General features: G+C 43.5%; 1 protein-coding gene across 3 annotated transcripts in view; it reads right to left on the bottom strand.

The window, feature by feature from the left end:
- LOC121152014 (dynein heavy chain 3, axonemal) overlaps nucleotides 1-16,211 on the bottom strand; it is a 119,815-nt gene that overhangs the window by 11,503 nt on the left and 92,101 nt on the right. For all 3 annotated transcript variants that reach the window (XM_040973912.1, XM_040973911.1, XM_040973910.1), the window contains exons 51-54: nucleotides 13,268-13,466; nucleotides 8,825-10,966; nucleotides 3,135-3,360; nucleotides 199-443 (exon numbers count right to left, since the gene is read on the bottom strand). In XM_040973912.1, coding sequence (XP_040829846.1) covers nucleotides 199-443; nucleotides 3,135-3,360; nucleotides 8,825-10,966; nucleotides 13,268-13,466 — 2,812 coding nt within the window. The remainder of the gene's footprint in view (nucleotides 1-198; nucleotides 444-3,134; nucleotides 3,361-8,824; nucleotides 10,967-13,267; nucleotides 13,467-16,211) is intronic.

Genomic DNA, 16,211 nt, shown 5'->3' with positions numbered 1-16,211 from the left:
CTGGTTATAGGTCAAGTTTAGCAAATAAAAAATGCAGGACACTCAGCACAATCTTGATTTCAGGTATACATAGTCTAAATATATCTCAAATATACTACAAAGAACATACTTATATTGTATTTTTACCAACAACCATATCTGAATGCAAAACTGAACACACACATATAAAACTTGCTCAGGTACAATGTCATGGCTTACCTAGGGGTCCGAAGTTTCTTCTTTCCTGAACGACAGCATGAAAGAAGCAAAGGCCAAACAACAGCTTTTGCCACATCACTGGTTTTGCACAGCTTTGGAAAAACACAGGGTCTGAGATGGGATCATTGAGGTAGGAGCGAAGCAGGTTGGCCCGAAGCCCTTTGGGGGGCTCATTGGTCATTTTGATCCCATTCTGGAGAATGCTGACTGGAAATTTCTCTGATGGATAGCTGGTTAACCACAGCCTGGAAGAACAAAGGACTCAAATATTTATAGCAATGGAATGTTATATTGAAAAATACTAACAGACAATACCAACTACCATATATTAAGCATACTAAATGCAAAACCCATACTAAGAATTTGGTGTCTGTCCTCTCAGTTCCCTTGTTCCTCTTAGCTATGCACTTTTATCCTCTTTAACTACCCACATTCGTCAGTGAGGAAATGGGGACATACAGAGGTCAGGTGAAGCTTTGCAAGGACATGCCATGAGTTTGGAATTCTCTGACTTCAAAACCCCTGCTCTTCAGCCCCTGATTTCTGCCCTTTCAGACCTTCTTAGCATCCATTATGGGCAAAGCACTATACACCACAAGGACAGAAGTGAACACAACATTGTTTTTAGCTTCCAGCTACTCATAGCCCTGTTGCAAGAGAGGAAATGGGAATCAGGCAATAAATAAAAGACAAGTCCATGGGATGCTATAGCACAAGGATTTATAAAATACTGGAAGGGAAGAAAATTAAAGGCTGAAAGGGGGCGAAAGGAAGAAGATGTTTCAATGCCTCAGAGACAGCCAGGATGTGGCAGAGCAAAAGTTGCCAAATTATAGCCAGGGAGCGCAATCCAGTCCATCCCATTTTTTATAAATACTTTTATTGGAACACCATGATTCTTCATGTATAAGTTGTCTATGGCAGCGTTCTCCGTGCCATGACAGAGTTGAACAGTTGGAACAGGCACATGATCTGCAGAGTTTAGCATATAATCTGGACCTTTAGAAAAAAATGGGCTAACACCTGTCATAAACAAGATATTTGAAGTGAGCCTTGAGAATATGGACAATTTTCAATTTAAATTACAAAAGTTGGGCCTGGCACTGTGGAATAGCACGTTAAGCCACTGCTTAACGTGATGCCTGCATCCCATTCTGAAGTACCAATTCAAGTCCTGGTTGTTCTATAATGACACCCTGTTTTGTTTACTGTTTTGTTGGACAAGGGAAAGAGTCTGAGAGGGGAGAGAAGAGATCATAAATTGGTAGCATAAGGCCCGATTTCAGCCCGCATATGGGTGCGTGATACTGGGCTTACGCCAATTGGACACAAGGGTGCTGTAACATTTTTTTAAATAGTTGTCAATTTTTAACAGTCTACAGCCTTTAAAAATCTAGGACATTCTTTTAAAATTCTAGATTCCTGTGATCCCTTTAAAATCATCAGAAAATCTGCTCTCAAGTAGCCTGCATTCCTGCATGCAACAGTTGGTTCATATTAAGTGTTCTTCCTTTTAGGGCACGTGCTCCCAGCTCACTGTGGTCCCACTATTCCCTATGAGCTAACTACCCATGCGGACTGGAGTTGCACTGTGGCAAGTGGATCATTTCTTTGCCCCCAAACTTCTTTATTCATTTTTATATGACTGACCTCTCTGGGGACTTGAATTTGTGACTTTTGGGTTAGGGTCATATTTTAGGAGACCTTAAATGTCAGCAAGCATATTTTTTTTTTCTTAACTATGTCATTTTGATGGTTAATGAATCCACTGAAAACCATACAGAATTCTTGCAACAATTGAGCTTTTCTTAAATTCTTTCCTTTGGAAGTCTTATATGAATATAAATCAACAGTGGTTCAATTTGAATTTGTAAATAAGTACCATACACGTTCCTATTTTCAGGCAGACATGACTAAAATGAAAACAGCTAGCAAGCTTTGTTGCCCAGAATAGTCGTCTGCAGAATTTTCCTGTAAAGGAACTAAAAGTAAATATTTTAGACCTACATGGTCTCTGTTGCAACCGCTTACAGCATAAAAGCAGCCACAGATAGTAGACAAATAAACATAAATGCTTTCTAATAACATTTACGAACATATGAGGTTTCAACTTGATCTAATTTTCATGTGCTGCAAAATATTATTCTTTAATATATTCTTTTCACCCATTTAAAAATCAGCCTAAACGTTGTGCCTAAAACAGGTGATAGGCTGGAATTTGTCCGTGGGTCATAATCTGCTGACCCTTGGCCTGGAATAAGAGAAACCTGATGTTTATGTTGAGAGGGGTTAAACAGACTACCTGGTTCATCTCATTACTCTGTCAACGCGCAAACTGGGGTCTAGCCTTGCTTGGCTTTAAAATACACAAAACCAAATACTGATTTCAACAATGATTACAATTCTGTGGAGGTTGGGAACTAGAGAATAGAGATATGGCAAATGTGACCAGGACTCCAAGTGGGATTCTTTTTTCAGATTAATAACAGTTTTTAAAAATCAAATTTGTTGATCTTTAAGATATATCTCCTAACACTTCCTCCAACACTTCTCACAGCACAAACATGAGCATCACAGGGTGACTCCTTGGTTATCCTTGGTGCACCTCTGCTTCTATAGATGTTCCTGCTGCTGTCTAGAATGTTCTTGCTGGCAAACACCAAGTCATCATCTTTTAAGACCCTGGAAACCTGTCAGACCTATAAGCCTGCCCAACATTTTCCATCTATTTTCTGTGCTCTCTGTTTCCTATTCCAACAAAAAGTCCCAAGAGGCATTATATGACATTGTCATTATTCATCAGTGGGCTGCCTTCTGCTAGCCTGACGGCTTCTTAGGCGCAGGACTTTAAGTGTTCATCTTTGATTCCCATTCATCAGCTTCCAGTCTGAAGCTACAGGTTGGATTCCAGAGACAGGGCAAAGACAGCATCTCACCTGAACCTGACGTTGGTACTCTCAGGCACGATCACCTCCTCGCAGATTTTCTCCAGTGCAGGCATCCAGCTCGTGGCCAGGTGGCAGTTCTGTAAGACCACCCAGGTTCCATCTTTGATAGCACTGTTGATCATTTTGGCAGCAATGGGGCCTTGCCCTTGGCCAAGGGAGATGGTTTGTATTTTGGTGCCCCCCATGTCGAGATCATCAGCAAACTTCAGCAGCCCTGAGACCAAAAAGAAAGGTGGCTTTTGAGAGAAGAGAGGACAGTGAACATACGATGCAAATTAAAGACTGCATTAGAATTTTGGAGTGAGAAATTCAGGACTGTGTTGTGGGGCATTGGGTTAATCTGCCTCTTGTGGTGTATATATGCCATATTGAAGTGCCAATTCAAATCTCTGCTAATGGCCCAGTGCTTGGGCCCTTGCTATCCATGTGGGAGACCAGGATGGAATTCCTGACTCCTTATTTTGGCCTGGCACAGCCCTGGCTGTTGTGGCCATTTGGACAGCAAGTCAGCAGATGTAAGCTCTCTCTCAACCTCTCTGTTGCTTTGCCTTTCTGATAAGTAAATCTCAAAAAAACAAAGGAAAATCATTTGATTTCTGTTCATTATAAAATAATATCTTCCTAGAAAATTTAGACACATCTAGTACCAATGGCAGATGAAGTTAAATCGTTTCTTTAAACACATAGACATTCTTCACAGGTGAAATTATACAAGGTGAAAATAAAATAGTAAGAGTTTAAAAAAAGGGAAATTCTTAGGTGCTAAAAATGAAGAGGAGACTCAAAACCACAAAGGAAAACATATAATCAAACTAGGACCTGGGCTGTGTAAGTTTATTTTAGTAAGAAATGCATTTGAACAGTGAAATAAGTCTCTTTCACTTCTCTCTTCCCCAGAGGTAGTCAATATCATTAGATTTGTAGATCTCACCACAATCATATACTCTTAAAGTTCAATCAATTGTAGATATTGCCTTTGCTTTTCTCACTTCACAGTATATCTTACAGATCTTTCCCATCTCCATATATGTCAAAAAATCTGCAAGTTATTTTTTGATAAATTTTTGGTTATTTGAAACACACACACACACACACACACACACACGAGAGACAGAGAGACAGACAGAAACAGAAATTCATTTCCCATCTGCTGACCCAATCCCTAAATGTTTACAATAGCCCGAGCTGGGGCAAGCCTCTCATGTTGGCGCCAGGAATTTAAATAACTGAACTTACTTTCCATGCTAGGCTGCATGACAAAAAGCAGTAGAGTAGTGGACACTTAACACCAGGCATCCCAAGCAGTGATTTCCACCACTGTGTCAAATGCCTGTCCCTAGATGTTGGCTTGTTTGTTTTTTGAAGACTATTTTTTATTGGAAACATGATTTACGGAGAGAAGACAGAGAGAAAGATCTTCTATCAACTGTGGTCCACCCCACAAACAGGCACAACTGCTGGAGTTGAATTGATGTGAAGAACCAGGAGTTTCTTCTTGTTTACCACTTGGGTGTGGAGTCCCAAGACATTGGGCCGTCCTCGACTGCTTTCTCAGGCCACAAGCAGGGAGCCAGATGAAGTGGAGCAACCGGGACATGAACCAGTGCTCATATGAGACCCTGGCACTTGTGAGGGGAAGATTAGCCAATTGAGCCATCATAATGGGCCCAATGTTGGGGTTTTAAAGTTCACAGGAACCACAGCTTTATCCTCATTGGAAGTCAGCAGCTGGAACTGAGAATTTTGTCTCAGAATCCTCAGAGGGGTGTACCTTCATGTCAAGAAGGCCAGAGATCCAACTGCTGACTCATAGAAGCAGTGCGCAACTTGTCACTGGCCTGGAGCCTGGGTGGAAAAAAACAACTATTCTCCCAAGAGAAATCAAAGCACTAAGTTTATGCCACATGCAGATGAGGGGTGTGAAATCTTAGCGTCCCACGGTGTGAGATTCCCAAGATGAGATGATTCTCATAAAACTGATCTAGACTGGTAAACTCCCTGGGACAGCACTGTTGGCATATGCAAAGTTGTTCTATTCAAATATTCCTAAAACCCAAGGTTTATGAGACTTTCACAAGATAACAAAAACTTGCTCATTATAAACTCAGATTAAAAAAAATACAAGCCCCATGAGAAGGAACATTACTCTAGGAGACATTCAGCACATAGAACAATCAGAGTAACTTAAGGATTATTTATGTTCTCTGTTCGAGGCCGAATTATATCCCTCCTAAATTCATCTGTGAAGTCTTAATCTGCAATACTGAAGCATGAGACTACAAGTGGAGACAAGGTCTTTATGGATTCATGGACACTTAGGTTTTGGTGAAGTATTAACCACCTGTTATGCTTGCATCCTGTATCAGTGTTCTGAGAAGGAGTCCTAGATGCTTCTCTTTTGATCCATATTTCTGCTAATGTGTATGCTGAAAGCATTAAGTGATTTCTCAAGTTCTTGAGTTCACAGCTTCTGTCTTTGGTCTGCCTCAGGCCATTACTGTGGGCCTGCAGGGAGTGAGCCGGTGGATGGAAAATTGATTTCTACCTCTGTATATTTGTTGTTCTGCCTTTCAGATACACATAAATTAAAATTTTGAAAATAAATTTAAAAATAAAATTAGTTCAGAAGGGTGGACCCTAATCCAAGGTGACTACTGGTCCTTGTACGGAAAGGAGAAACACACATATATACATACCCCGATCCCCTGATTTGGACTTGTAATCAGCAGAACTGTGAGAAAAGAACTTTTAGTTTTCTAAGCCACTCAGTTTGTGCTGCAACATTATAGCAGACCTAAAAAACTAATACAGCCTTCACAAGAGAAGAAACTTTTAAACATCAGTAAAGAGCAGCTGGTGCTGTGGCAAAGTGGGTAAAACCACTATCTGTGACACTAGCATCCCATATGGACACGGGTTAGCATCCAGGCTGTTCCATGTCCAATTTAGTTTCGTGCTAATGTATCTGGGAAGATCACCAGATGGTCCAAGTGCTTGGACCCATGTGGGAGACCTGGAAGAATCTCCTGGCTTCTGACTGGCCCAGCTCCAGTTATGGCTATTTAGGGAGTGGACCAGAGGATGGAAGATCTCTTGGTGACTGTAACTCTTTCAAATAAATAAATATCTTAAAAAAGTTAGTAAAGAAAAAATACATAATAACATTCAGAGTTCTATTAAAAATACAGAGACTTAGAAAAAAATATAAAGTTACAGAAAAGCATAGTCATTGAAGATAAAATTCCAAAGTATTGTAAGATGAAAGATGACGAGTGTACAGGAAGGTCTAAAATCAACTGTTTACCCCGTAGTCATGGGCACTTATAGCTTACAAGTTGTGATCCCCAAATGCTAATGTCTGCTAAGAGAATGGGAAATCCTTCAATAAATGTTTACTACCAGGTCCAAGGCAAGAAATATACAAGATGAGCCTGAAACATAGTCATAGATGGCAAGGAGCTAGCAAAACCTACTGTGTCGAGACAACATTTGGTACAGCCGCTAAGACATCCCTTGGTAGTGCCTCATCCCACACCGGAGCCATTAGGACAAGCTCTACTGAGCCTATTTCTAATTGCACCTCTCTGCTAATGTGCATCTGGGAGGTAACAGGGGATGCCTGAAGTGGTTCGGTGCTTGCCACCCCATGTGAGTTCCTGGTTTGAGTTTTGGGATCCTGGCTTCAGTTTGGACCAGTTTTGGTTGTGGACATCTGAGGAGTGAACCAGTAGATGGATGGTCCCCATCTGTTTATATCTCTGTCTTTTGAATAAGAATGGAAATTAAAAAAAAAATTCCTACAGGTACAGGCATAAAGGAACTCTCGTAAGCTACAGAATGACTATTTTGAGAATAATAATAAAAAAATAATGAAGTCAATTGAGTCCCTAAACTGATTCCATTGTGAACCCAAGATTGAGAAAGGCCAACGGGATGCTTTATAAGGCAGAGTGGGCGATGGAGGGTGAAGGGTTGGCTCACTCGGATCATGACTGGCCCTGCTGACCAATCTTAATCAGAAAAGGGAAGACAACCAGACAGTACTGGCATGTACCTCCTGATGGAAAGCACCATGAGGAACACAGCTCCTGTGAAATTTTCTATGAAGTCATCTGAACTGAATCTGGTTCTAGGGTGGGAGATGGGCAGGAGATCCAGACCATTTGTCATTTAGGGCCCATAAAATCATTTTATTTGATCTTGCCAAGACAACTGCAGGTGAGACTCAAAATTCAATACAGTTATAGTAGCCTAATTTTTGTTTTAATTGGAAAGGCAGATGTACAGAGAGGAGGAGAGACAGAGAGAAAGATATTTTGTCTGCTGCTTCCCAAGTGGCCTCAACACCCAGAGCTAAGCCGATCCATAGCCAGGAACCAGGAGCTTCTTCTGACTCTCCCACACAGGGTCCCAAAGCTTTGGGCTGTCCTCTCCTGCTTTCCCAGGCCACAGGCAGAGAGCTGGATGGGAAGTGATGCAGTTAGGACATGAATTGGCACCCATATGGGATTCTAGTGTGTACAAGGTGAGGATTTAGCCACTAAACTATCATGCTGGGTTCCCAAAGCCCTTTATGGAGGAGTTTGGGAGTGGGATCCTGAAAAGCTGAGACTGAATGGAATTCAGTGGGATCTTTTTCCCACCGCAGTCCCTGAAAAGCTCTGCTCTACCTTTCTTGTTCCTCTTTATCCTCTGCCCCTTTAGTTCCTCTTTTACAGATCTCCCACAAGGACAGAAGGGTAAGCAGCAAAGGTACTAGAAAAGGGGGATGAGTGGCTCCTTGACAAGAGCATTTCAGGGTTTACACAATCCTGCCAAGCGCATCAATCCACCGCAGTGGGCACCGTGAATGGGCAAGGAGTGCTGGCTTTCTGGCCAGGTGAGAACATATGTCAAACTCCTCAGCTCTTCCTGGAGAAGGCAGACTTACCACTTTCATTTCTGGGGCTGAATTCAGTTCAGCAACAGAAAAAGCTAAAGCCATCAAGATGAGGGCAGAAAGCTCACCTCTTCCTGTCAACAGCACACACCCGCCACCCATCCACATTCACAGTTTCTGAAAAGACACACAGAACTGTTAAGAGTGGTGACCCCTGACAGGGAAAGGAGGATGCACCTCACACTCTACCAGACTTTCCAGTGTTTGCCTGAAAAGGGCAAAAATCATCCCTGCTTGAGCAACAGTCCTCTACCTTTTTGTCTGGCTTGTCACATATATTTTTAGCTGCCTGCAGTATTAATTATTCAAAGGAATTAGCAATCTTTAAAGACATAAAAGTCAGGGAAAATGGCTGAAGACCCAGGGTGACAAACTGGCAGCTGGCGGGCTACAGCCAACTTTGTGCTTGGCCCTCATCGGTTTTTAAGGGGGAAAAGCAATAGAAATTATCAAAATTTAAAGATGGGTCACTTCTGTTTTCCTGGTTTCTTTCAGAAAATCAAATGACTGGTGATGCTGGGCTCACATTCACAGAATGTGCAGTTTTGGGGGTGCTGGGTAGCAGCTGCCCTCTTTTGGTTGGGAAGAGAGGCCTCCAGTTATTCCAGTACCCCTTAGCCAGTTCACTGTTTGCCTTCTGAGTGCCATCTAGTTAGAGATCCCTGCTGTAAAGGATGTGCTATTGTCACCCACCCATGTACTGTGTCTTTACAGTCTGCCTATGACACTCTTTCCTTACCTGCCATTGGGTCTGCGCCTGGGGACAGCACGAAGATCAATGGTGCACAACAATTGGAATCATTGTAGGATCCCTGGAGATCAAATGTAGGGGCTTCGATGTATACCTTTCCCATGTGTTCAGCAATGAACTCCCGAATGGCTGGGATAATCTTGTCAGGCCGCAAGCATCGAAGGATCACCATCTTCTCCAACCCTTGAAGGAACTTCCAAGATCCAGGGAATTTCTCTTCGTGGGGCCATGCTGAATCATAGATCAATTTCCATTCATCCACATGTTGTTCAAAATGTTCCATCAGACCTTTCAGCTTTGGTAGGGCAGATGCGCGCACGACTTCAGCCCAGGCCTTCTCAGACAGCCACTCGGAGGCCGGGTTGGGGTAGGGGTTGTCCAGGGCAATGCCTCCAGTTAGTAGGAAGCGCCAGCTGTCCTCTTGGATGCGGTTTTTCTGTTTCAATATGCCAATGGTGAGGAGGAGGGAGAAGAGAAGCTTGTCCTTCTCAAATAGGGAGCGGCACACATTTTTGTAGATGCTCAGTGTGAAGTGCTCAATGATGTACTCGATTCGCAGATCCAGATCCTCACTCTTGGTGCTGTGGGCTAGTGAATGCATGTAGAGGCCAATGAACCAGGTCAGGGAATATTGGTACATGGGCTCGATGTTGGCCAGGTCGCTGATACAAAAGAAGATGGTGGCAGAGTGGACAGCTACTGGCTTGTAGCCCATCCGGGTTTCATCAATCTGCATCTCTGTCATGGAGGCTATTTCCTGTTTTTCAGAGATTTCTTCCGAGAGCACTTTGGAGGAGGACAAGATCTTGATGGCTGTTTCATCCTCCAGGATGTTGCCCTCAGACATGGAAAGGACCTCTAGGATCTTGTCTTCAATATCCTTTAGCTGCTTCTTGTTCTGGGCACTTTCGACAATCAGCTTGTTCTTTTTTTCTTCCAGTTCTGGCTTCTCCTTGGCGGCCACAATGCCAAGGAGTTGGTCTTGGAGACCCAGGGGGGTGATCATGAAGTTGAGGAGACAGACTTTCACAGCAACTTCGGGGAGGTAATGGGGGTTTCTCAAACGGGTGGTGATGTACAACTTAAAATCCTTGGAGTATTCAATGATATTTTCACCCAGCCTCATGTACTCAACCCCTTGCTGCTTGAATGTTGCTTTGAGCAAGATGGGTTCAATAAAGGCATCCAGCTCTTCTCCAACGTTTTCAAGTAACACGGGGGTACCAAACTGCAGAGCGTTTTCCAGGGTCCTCACATAGTTGCTATCAGAGAACTTGATGACAGACAGTTTATTTGCCTTCTCCATGTTCTTGATCCACTTGTTGGCCTGCCCCTGAGGGTCAATCATCAAGGCCCAGCGTCTGGAATTGGACACAATGATGCCATTGTCAATGGAGAAAGAGTCGATAGGAAGCCCGGCAATCTGCCAGGCGCGGATTTTTACAGGATCCCCTAACGTGTTGCTGAGACTGAAGTCACTGGAGCCTGGGATAACCTTCTCCTTACAGGCGGCCAACCACTCCTTTTGACACTGGGCCCTATAAATCACTGTAAAGGCACCCAGGTAAGCCACAGTTCCTGAGGACAACAACACATCCCCTGTCAGATTAGTATAGCGGATGCCCAGCTGTCGGGCAGCTTCTGTCCATCTGTCCTTCTCTCCCCCGAGGCCGCTGATCAGCTTCTCTGCCCTGATCAGCTTTTGGGAGCAGATTTCAATGTTTTCCTCCAGGTTCTTTTTTTTGTTGTTCATGTCTTCAAAGTCAGAATTCAGGGCCTGGAGCCTGTCTTCCACCAGCTTCAGCTCTGCTCGTTTCTGGTTCAGCTTCTGCATCTGTATGTCCAGCTTCCCCTCGGCCTCCCTCAGGCGCTCCCTCTTAGGGGCTACAACCTTGGCCACACGATCATATACCTCCATGGCCCTTACCCACTTACACAGACCTTCGCAGGCAGATGACACATTTTTAATCACGCTTGGCTGGAACTCTGGGTGATCGATGAACCTTTCCCGGATCCGTTTCATTATAACAGGGGGGATGTTGTCTTTGTCATATGTCTTCAGACTCTCTAAGAATTTCAAGTCTCCAAGGATCTTTCTTGATACACCCCAGTAGTCTTCAATCATCTTACCTGTTTGGTATAAGAAACAGAGGTCATAGGCTATATTAACATACTCTGGCTGAGACTTAAAATCCTGTAATGGACTGCTTGGTTGTACTGAAGAAGAAAAAGAAATTCTCAAGATCCTTACCATGGTCAGACAAATTCAGCCAACCTCACTCCATTTCTGCCTTGCTCCCTAGAGTTGGGTTATAGAGACTTTGCCTTTAATTCTCTGTGACCCTAATGGTTTCTCAACCACGAGTCTTTTGCCTTTGCTATAAATGGCACTTGGCTGCTTCTGACCAGACTCTGGGGCTCCACCTCCACAGAGAAGTTTTCCTAGATTTCTCTTTCAGAGTGATTTTCTTTTACCTTACCTGCTGGATGGTCCATTTCCTTGATAGCATCTATTGCAATCTATAATTTTTTGTCTTACTTTCTATTGTCCACCTCAACCTGTGAGCTGTGTTGATGAGACTCTGAAATACTACCTGTTAATTACCAATAAATACAAACGGAATGAATGTAACTCCATTATCCCCTTCATAGGTGGAAAGAGTAACAGGAGCCACAGCCCACAGGCCTATGTCTAGAATATCCTTTTCCAAGTCTTGAGGGTAATCCTTGTTATAAGGAACACTGAAGAAGGAAGGCAGTAGTCTTAGGGAAGCAGCTTGCCAGGTGTGGCTTAGACACGAAGCCTTTATTCTCCCATCCTGGAACACTGCTCCTTTGGTTGATGTGCTGGAAAAGACTAGAGAATCTTTTTGGCTCATTGTACTTGCCAAGCTGAGGCTTGTCAAAAAAGTTATACTTAGAGATATTACACTGAATACAACATACTCCATTCCTAATTACAAGCACAGTAATCAGCCAAACCTTTTCCATGAACATTTTTGCTTGTACTATGGACAATAATCTGCTTCATTTCATTTTAAAGTATCCAGAGCTAACTCAGTTGTTCTTTGACTTCACTCCAAATGTATTCATGGAATTCTACAAGGTGAGTGAATCGTATGGAGGACTGGCTTTCGTTTTTAGTGATGGACTCTGACCATCGGTGATCTCGGGTGAGACCAACTTTCATGATCTATCACCCTCATGTGTGGATCTCAATGTGAATCGCCAGGAGTTTAAAACACTCATCAACAAATGAAGGTAGTGCTTAAGTTACAATAGCACCAATCTCCTTAGAAGTAGGACATGGGCTTCAGCATTCTTTAGGTTCTTCAGGGAGTCAAGCAGTCAGAGGTACTGGCCAGTGTCTCCTTACTCAGGCCAACTTCTTACATCCCAGCCACAACCCTACAGGATCCTCTTGTAAAAGGTCTCGCTTTGCCTGGACACTCCTGATCACCTTTGCATCTTCTTTATATGGCGTTGGCCTGAAAATCACCACCAAGAGGGAGTGCCCCTGGACAGGGGTGCTCAGAGGATAGGAATCCACACTGGGTGTGGTTTTTAAAACCCTTGTTCTGGCCCAAGACTCTGGGCCCAGCTCTGCCAAGGCCTTAGCTCTGATTCACGCTTTAAGGAGAAGAAACCTTCACCTGTGAACACCTGTGGGCTCCACTGGCATAGCAACCTTTCCTTCCTCCCTCCTTCCACTATTCCCTTCTCAGGTCTAAATCTCTGCATCCCTCTCTGCCTCCTCATTCTCTGCTTCTCTTCGTCTTCCCTTTCTCAGTCCTGTTCTTTCTGATCTTTTTTTTTTTTTCCAATTCATTCACTCCATTTTGGTGTCTCTGGGGCTCCATGTGTGTGTTTTCATTTCTCTCTGCATTTTTGTCTCTAAGCCTATTTCTGCTTTTCTTCTTCCCTGCCCTCTGTTTGAGAATTTCTTCCTCCCCACTCTCACTTTTGCTGTCTGTTTCCCTGCTCCTGTCTTTCTTCCTCATTTCTTTCACCCTCTCTGGTGTGTATGGCACATGCTCACATCGAGAGCAGGGTCTGGGTCTCTCCACTTACTTTGCAGTCTCAGTTTCTTTTTCTCTCTGTTTTAGTTCTCTGTTTCACTCTCACTGCCTCTGCCTCTCACCCACATACAACACACCAGAAGTTCTGTCTGTGTGACCTTCATTTTTGTAATGATTTGCAGGCTTTGTAATGACTCAGCTACAGCAGACTCCTGTATTCCCTTCTGTGAGAGGAGAAAGACTGGCAAAGCAACACAAAAATTTTTAGGTATACACACCTGGATGATCTTCTTAACACTTAAAAAACAAAATAACAACAAAAAATTCTCAGTGCTGTTAGAGGGCTTGGAAAGATTGTAGGGGATGGGGTACTGGCCCCCTCCCTGCTAGGGGTGGGTGGGATAGGGATTACCAGAGCCACTGGGGTCCGGCTTCCTTTCTGGCTTCAACCCCTTCATGACACAGATGCTCTCCATGACCAGCTTGACAGGGCCTGGCGGGTTCTGCATCGACTTCACCAGTGAGATGTCAGTTGGATTCAGGGTATCCAGCGCAGCAAGAGCGGCCTCCAGAGCTGGCATTGCCTCAGCCAGGTCTCCCTCACATTCATTCTGTGGTTGACAGAGGAACAAAAAGGGAAGAATGTCCAGTGCCTGGCACATGGGGATAAGGCAGAGCTCTGCTCCTGGAGGAAGTGAGAGGAAACACTTCTTGCCTTGCTCCTCAAGGGTGGTACCTCTTCCTCCCGGAACTCCTCACTGAAGTGGGGCTCTAGCTATTGATGGCCAACAGAGATATACGCGTGGTCTCTGGGGGCTGGCACATGGGTGTTTTAGACATTTGAGTACTTACCTCATTCGTGATCTAAAAAGTTTTAAACAAACGTACAAAATATATCTGCATAGGGATATTCAAACTCACTGGTCAGGGATGGGCTTATAAAGGATGAGGCTTAGAGACTGAGTGATGGGAAGAGGGTCAGGTCAAGTTGAAGAAAGACATGAAGCATGGGGAGTGCAAGGAGGTTCGGAATGGCTGAGAGTCTGGAATGTATTAGGGGTGGGGTGGAAGTGGGGTCAGGGACAGGATGAAATTGTGGACAAGGCTGGTTTAGAATAACCTAAGAATGGAGATAGAGATTAGAGCAGGGTAAGGGATCAGAGAGAGTAGGCTTAGGGAAGATGAGACAATACATGTTATTTGTTCATTGAATAAAAAATTTAAGGCAGTGGAATATTATTTAGTTGTAACAAAATAAAGGACTGATCCCTGCTACAACAAGTGAATGCTGAAAACATTGTAAATAAAAGTAAGCCTATAAAGCCAGAAACAAAGGCTTCTTGTTACATAATATCATTTATGCTACATGTGCAGAATGTCATGGGGGTTAGGGAGTGAGGGAATGGAGAGTGACTGCTAGTGGATATAGGCTGCTTTTCAGGGTGCTAAGAATATTCCGTAAGTAGATGGTGGTGATGGTTGCACTAGTGTGTGAATACACTAAAAACCAGTACATTAAAAAAAGGTCAGTCTTAAAGGTATGTGAATTATCTTTCAATTGAAAAAAAAACAAAAGCTTAACATTATAGCATTTTGGATTTGGAGGGGATCTTACAGGTTAGTTAGTAATTGAATTACCAAATCCCACCTAAAAAAAAAAAAATCCCAAGAGGAAAAAATGAGTTAACCAAGGTCACACAGCAGGATAGTTACGGAGCCAGGCTCCTGGCTTCCCAGTCTTTGTTAGTAGGCAGCCATATCTGAAATGAAACTTCGCAAGAGCACAGCCATTCCTAGACAACTTAAAGCAGGGTTTGTTGAAGTTCATGGAGGCTTTACCCTCTGTACCACAGGGTCAACCCTTCCTGTTTTTCTTTACAAATGGATAGTAACCCTTTTGCTTCACCTCTCAGCAATGGTTCACGTCATATGTTCTGATCAAAGTGGAATGTCCTGCTTCATGGTGGTTCTGTCTCAGGCCCACTGGTGACTCAGCTTGCCCGTGCTTCATCTCTAGGTCACGCATCAGGGCGCAGGAAAAGAGGAAGAACCAAAGCTGATTCCACTGTTTTGTCAACTTCAGAAACTGTCTGGTGGCAGGGCAGGCCAAAGGTATTGGCTTAGCCACACTCTGGACACTTGGTGGATGTGAATAGTCCCAGGCACCCAAGGTATCACGTTAGTTTCCAAGTCTCCAAAAACTAGTGAGCCACACGTGCTTCATGCCACCTTGTTGTCTAGTAGCTTTACTTCCTTTCCTAAGATACAAGGCTTGCGTTCTAGCTTGGTCTTGGGACAAGTTGATTTGTCAAGTGACTCTAAAAGACTCATTGGCACATTATCTGTAACAGTAATTCTCAATCTTGGCTGTGCATCAAAGTTATCAAGCAATATCGAAAGCATTCTCATGGTCAGACTTATTCAATCTGGGTGGGATCTGGGCAACTGCATTTTTAAAACTTCAATGATGATTCTACTGCAGAGCTTTGTTGCAAAATTTTCTTAAGACTACTGAAATGCTGAAAGCCAAGGGGAAGAAGGAATGACTTCAATGCACAGTAGGGGAGCAGCCACTTGACGTGTGATGCACCTGTTCAAAATGATCACTAAAATGATTATGACATTTCTGAAAAACCTTCTGGTAAGGTGTTAAGTGCAGGAAAAAGCCTGATGAAAATCACCATGAAGTTATGATTGCAACAATATCAAAAATACCCGTATGTATGAAAAGGGATTGGAGGCTGAACATGGAAAAGACATTACAACTGTGCTCTTAAAAAAAAAAAAACTTTCCTACGCATTGTTACAATCCAATGTTTGTTCCTGTGATGCAAATATTATAATTACAAATGGCCCAGTGTCTAAGTCACACAAGGAGTGACAGTGCTGCCTGGGTCGTCTGAAGCACAGCACATTCTGATGCAATGTAATTAGCTCTGCAGCAACCCTGGCATCATTCATTGTCCTCATAAAGGGGGGAATAAATGATTCATTAACTTGAAGAGAGTCAAACCAATTTAAGTGAGCCGAGCCACCGTACTTGCGAATCAAGTGTTTGAGAACTGATGCTTCCAGTCTCCTCATTTTCCCAGCAAGGATGCCATTTGCCCTGTTGAGCCCCTACTGCACATTCGGCACCATGTTGGGCCCCCTCCTGTGGTTCTGTCATTTCTAGGGATGTGATGAGATTAGAGAAAATTAGCAGGCCTCATGCAGAGAAGGACTGTGGTCCTGAAAGACTCAGGAAGAGATTCTGTTCACACAAAAGCCCCAAGGGAAATTGCAGAGCCAATGCAGCTTTTTTTTTTTTTCTTTCTCTCTTTCCCTGGAAGCTTTCTTTTACTTCCTGACTCATC

The sequence above is a fragment of the Ochotona curzoniae genome, unplaced genomic scaffold (assembly GCF_017591425.1).
Source record: "Ochotona curzoniae isolate NIBS_2020 unplaced genomic scaffold, NIBS_Ocur_1.0 contig_2321, whole genome shotgun sequence".
NCBI lineage: Eukaryota > Metazoa > Chordata > Mammalia > Lagomorpha > Ochotonidae > Ochotona > Ochotona curzoniae.
This window is presented reverse-complemented; position numbering and strand designations above follow the sequence as displayed.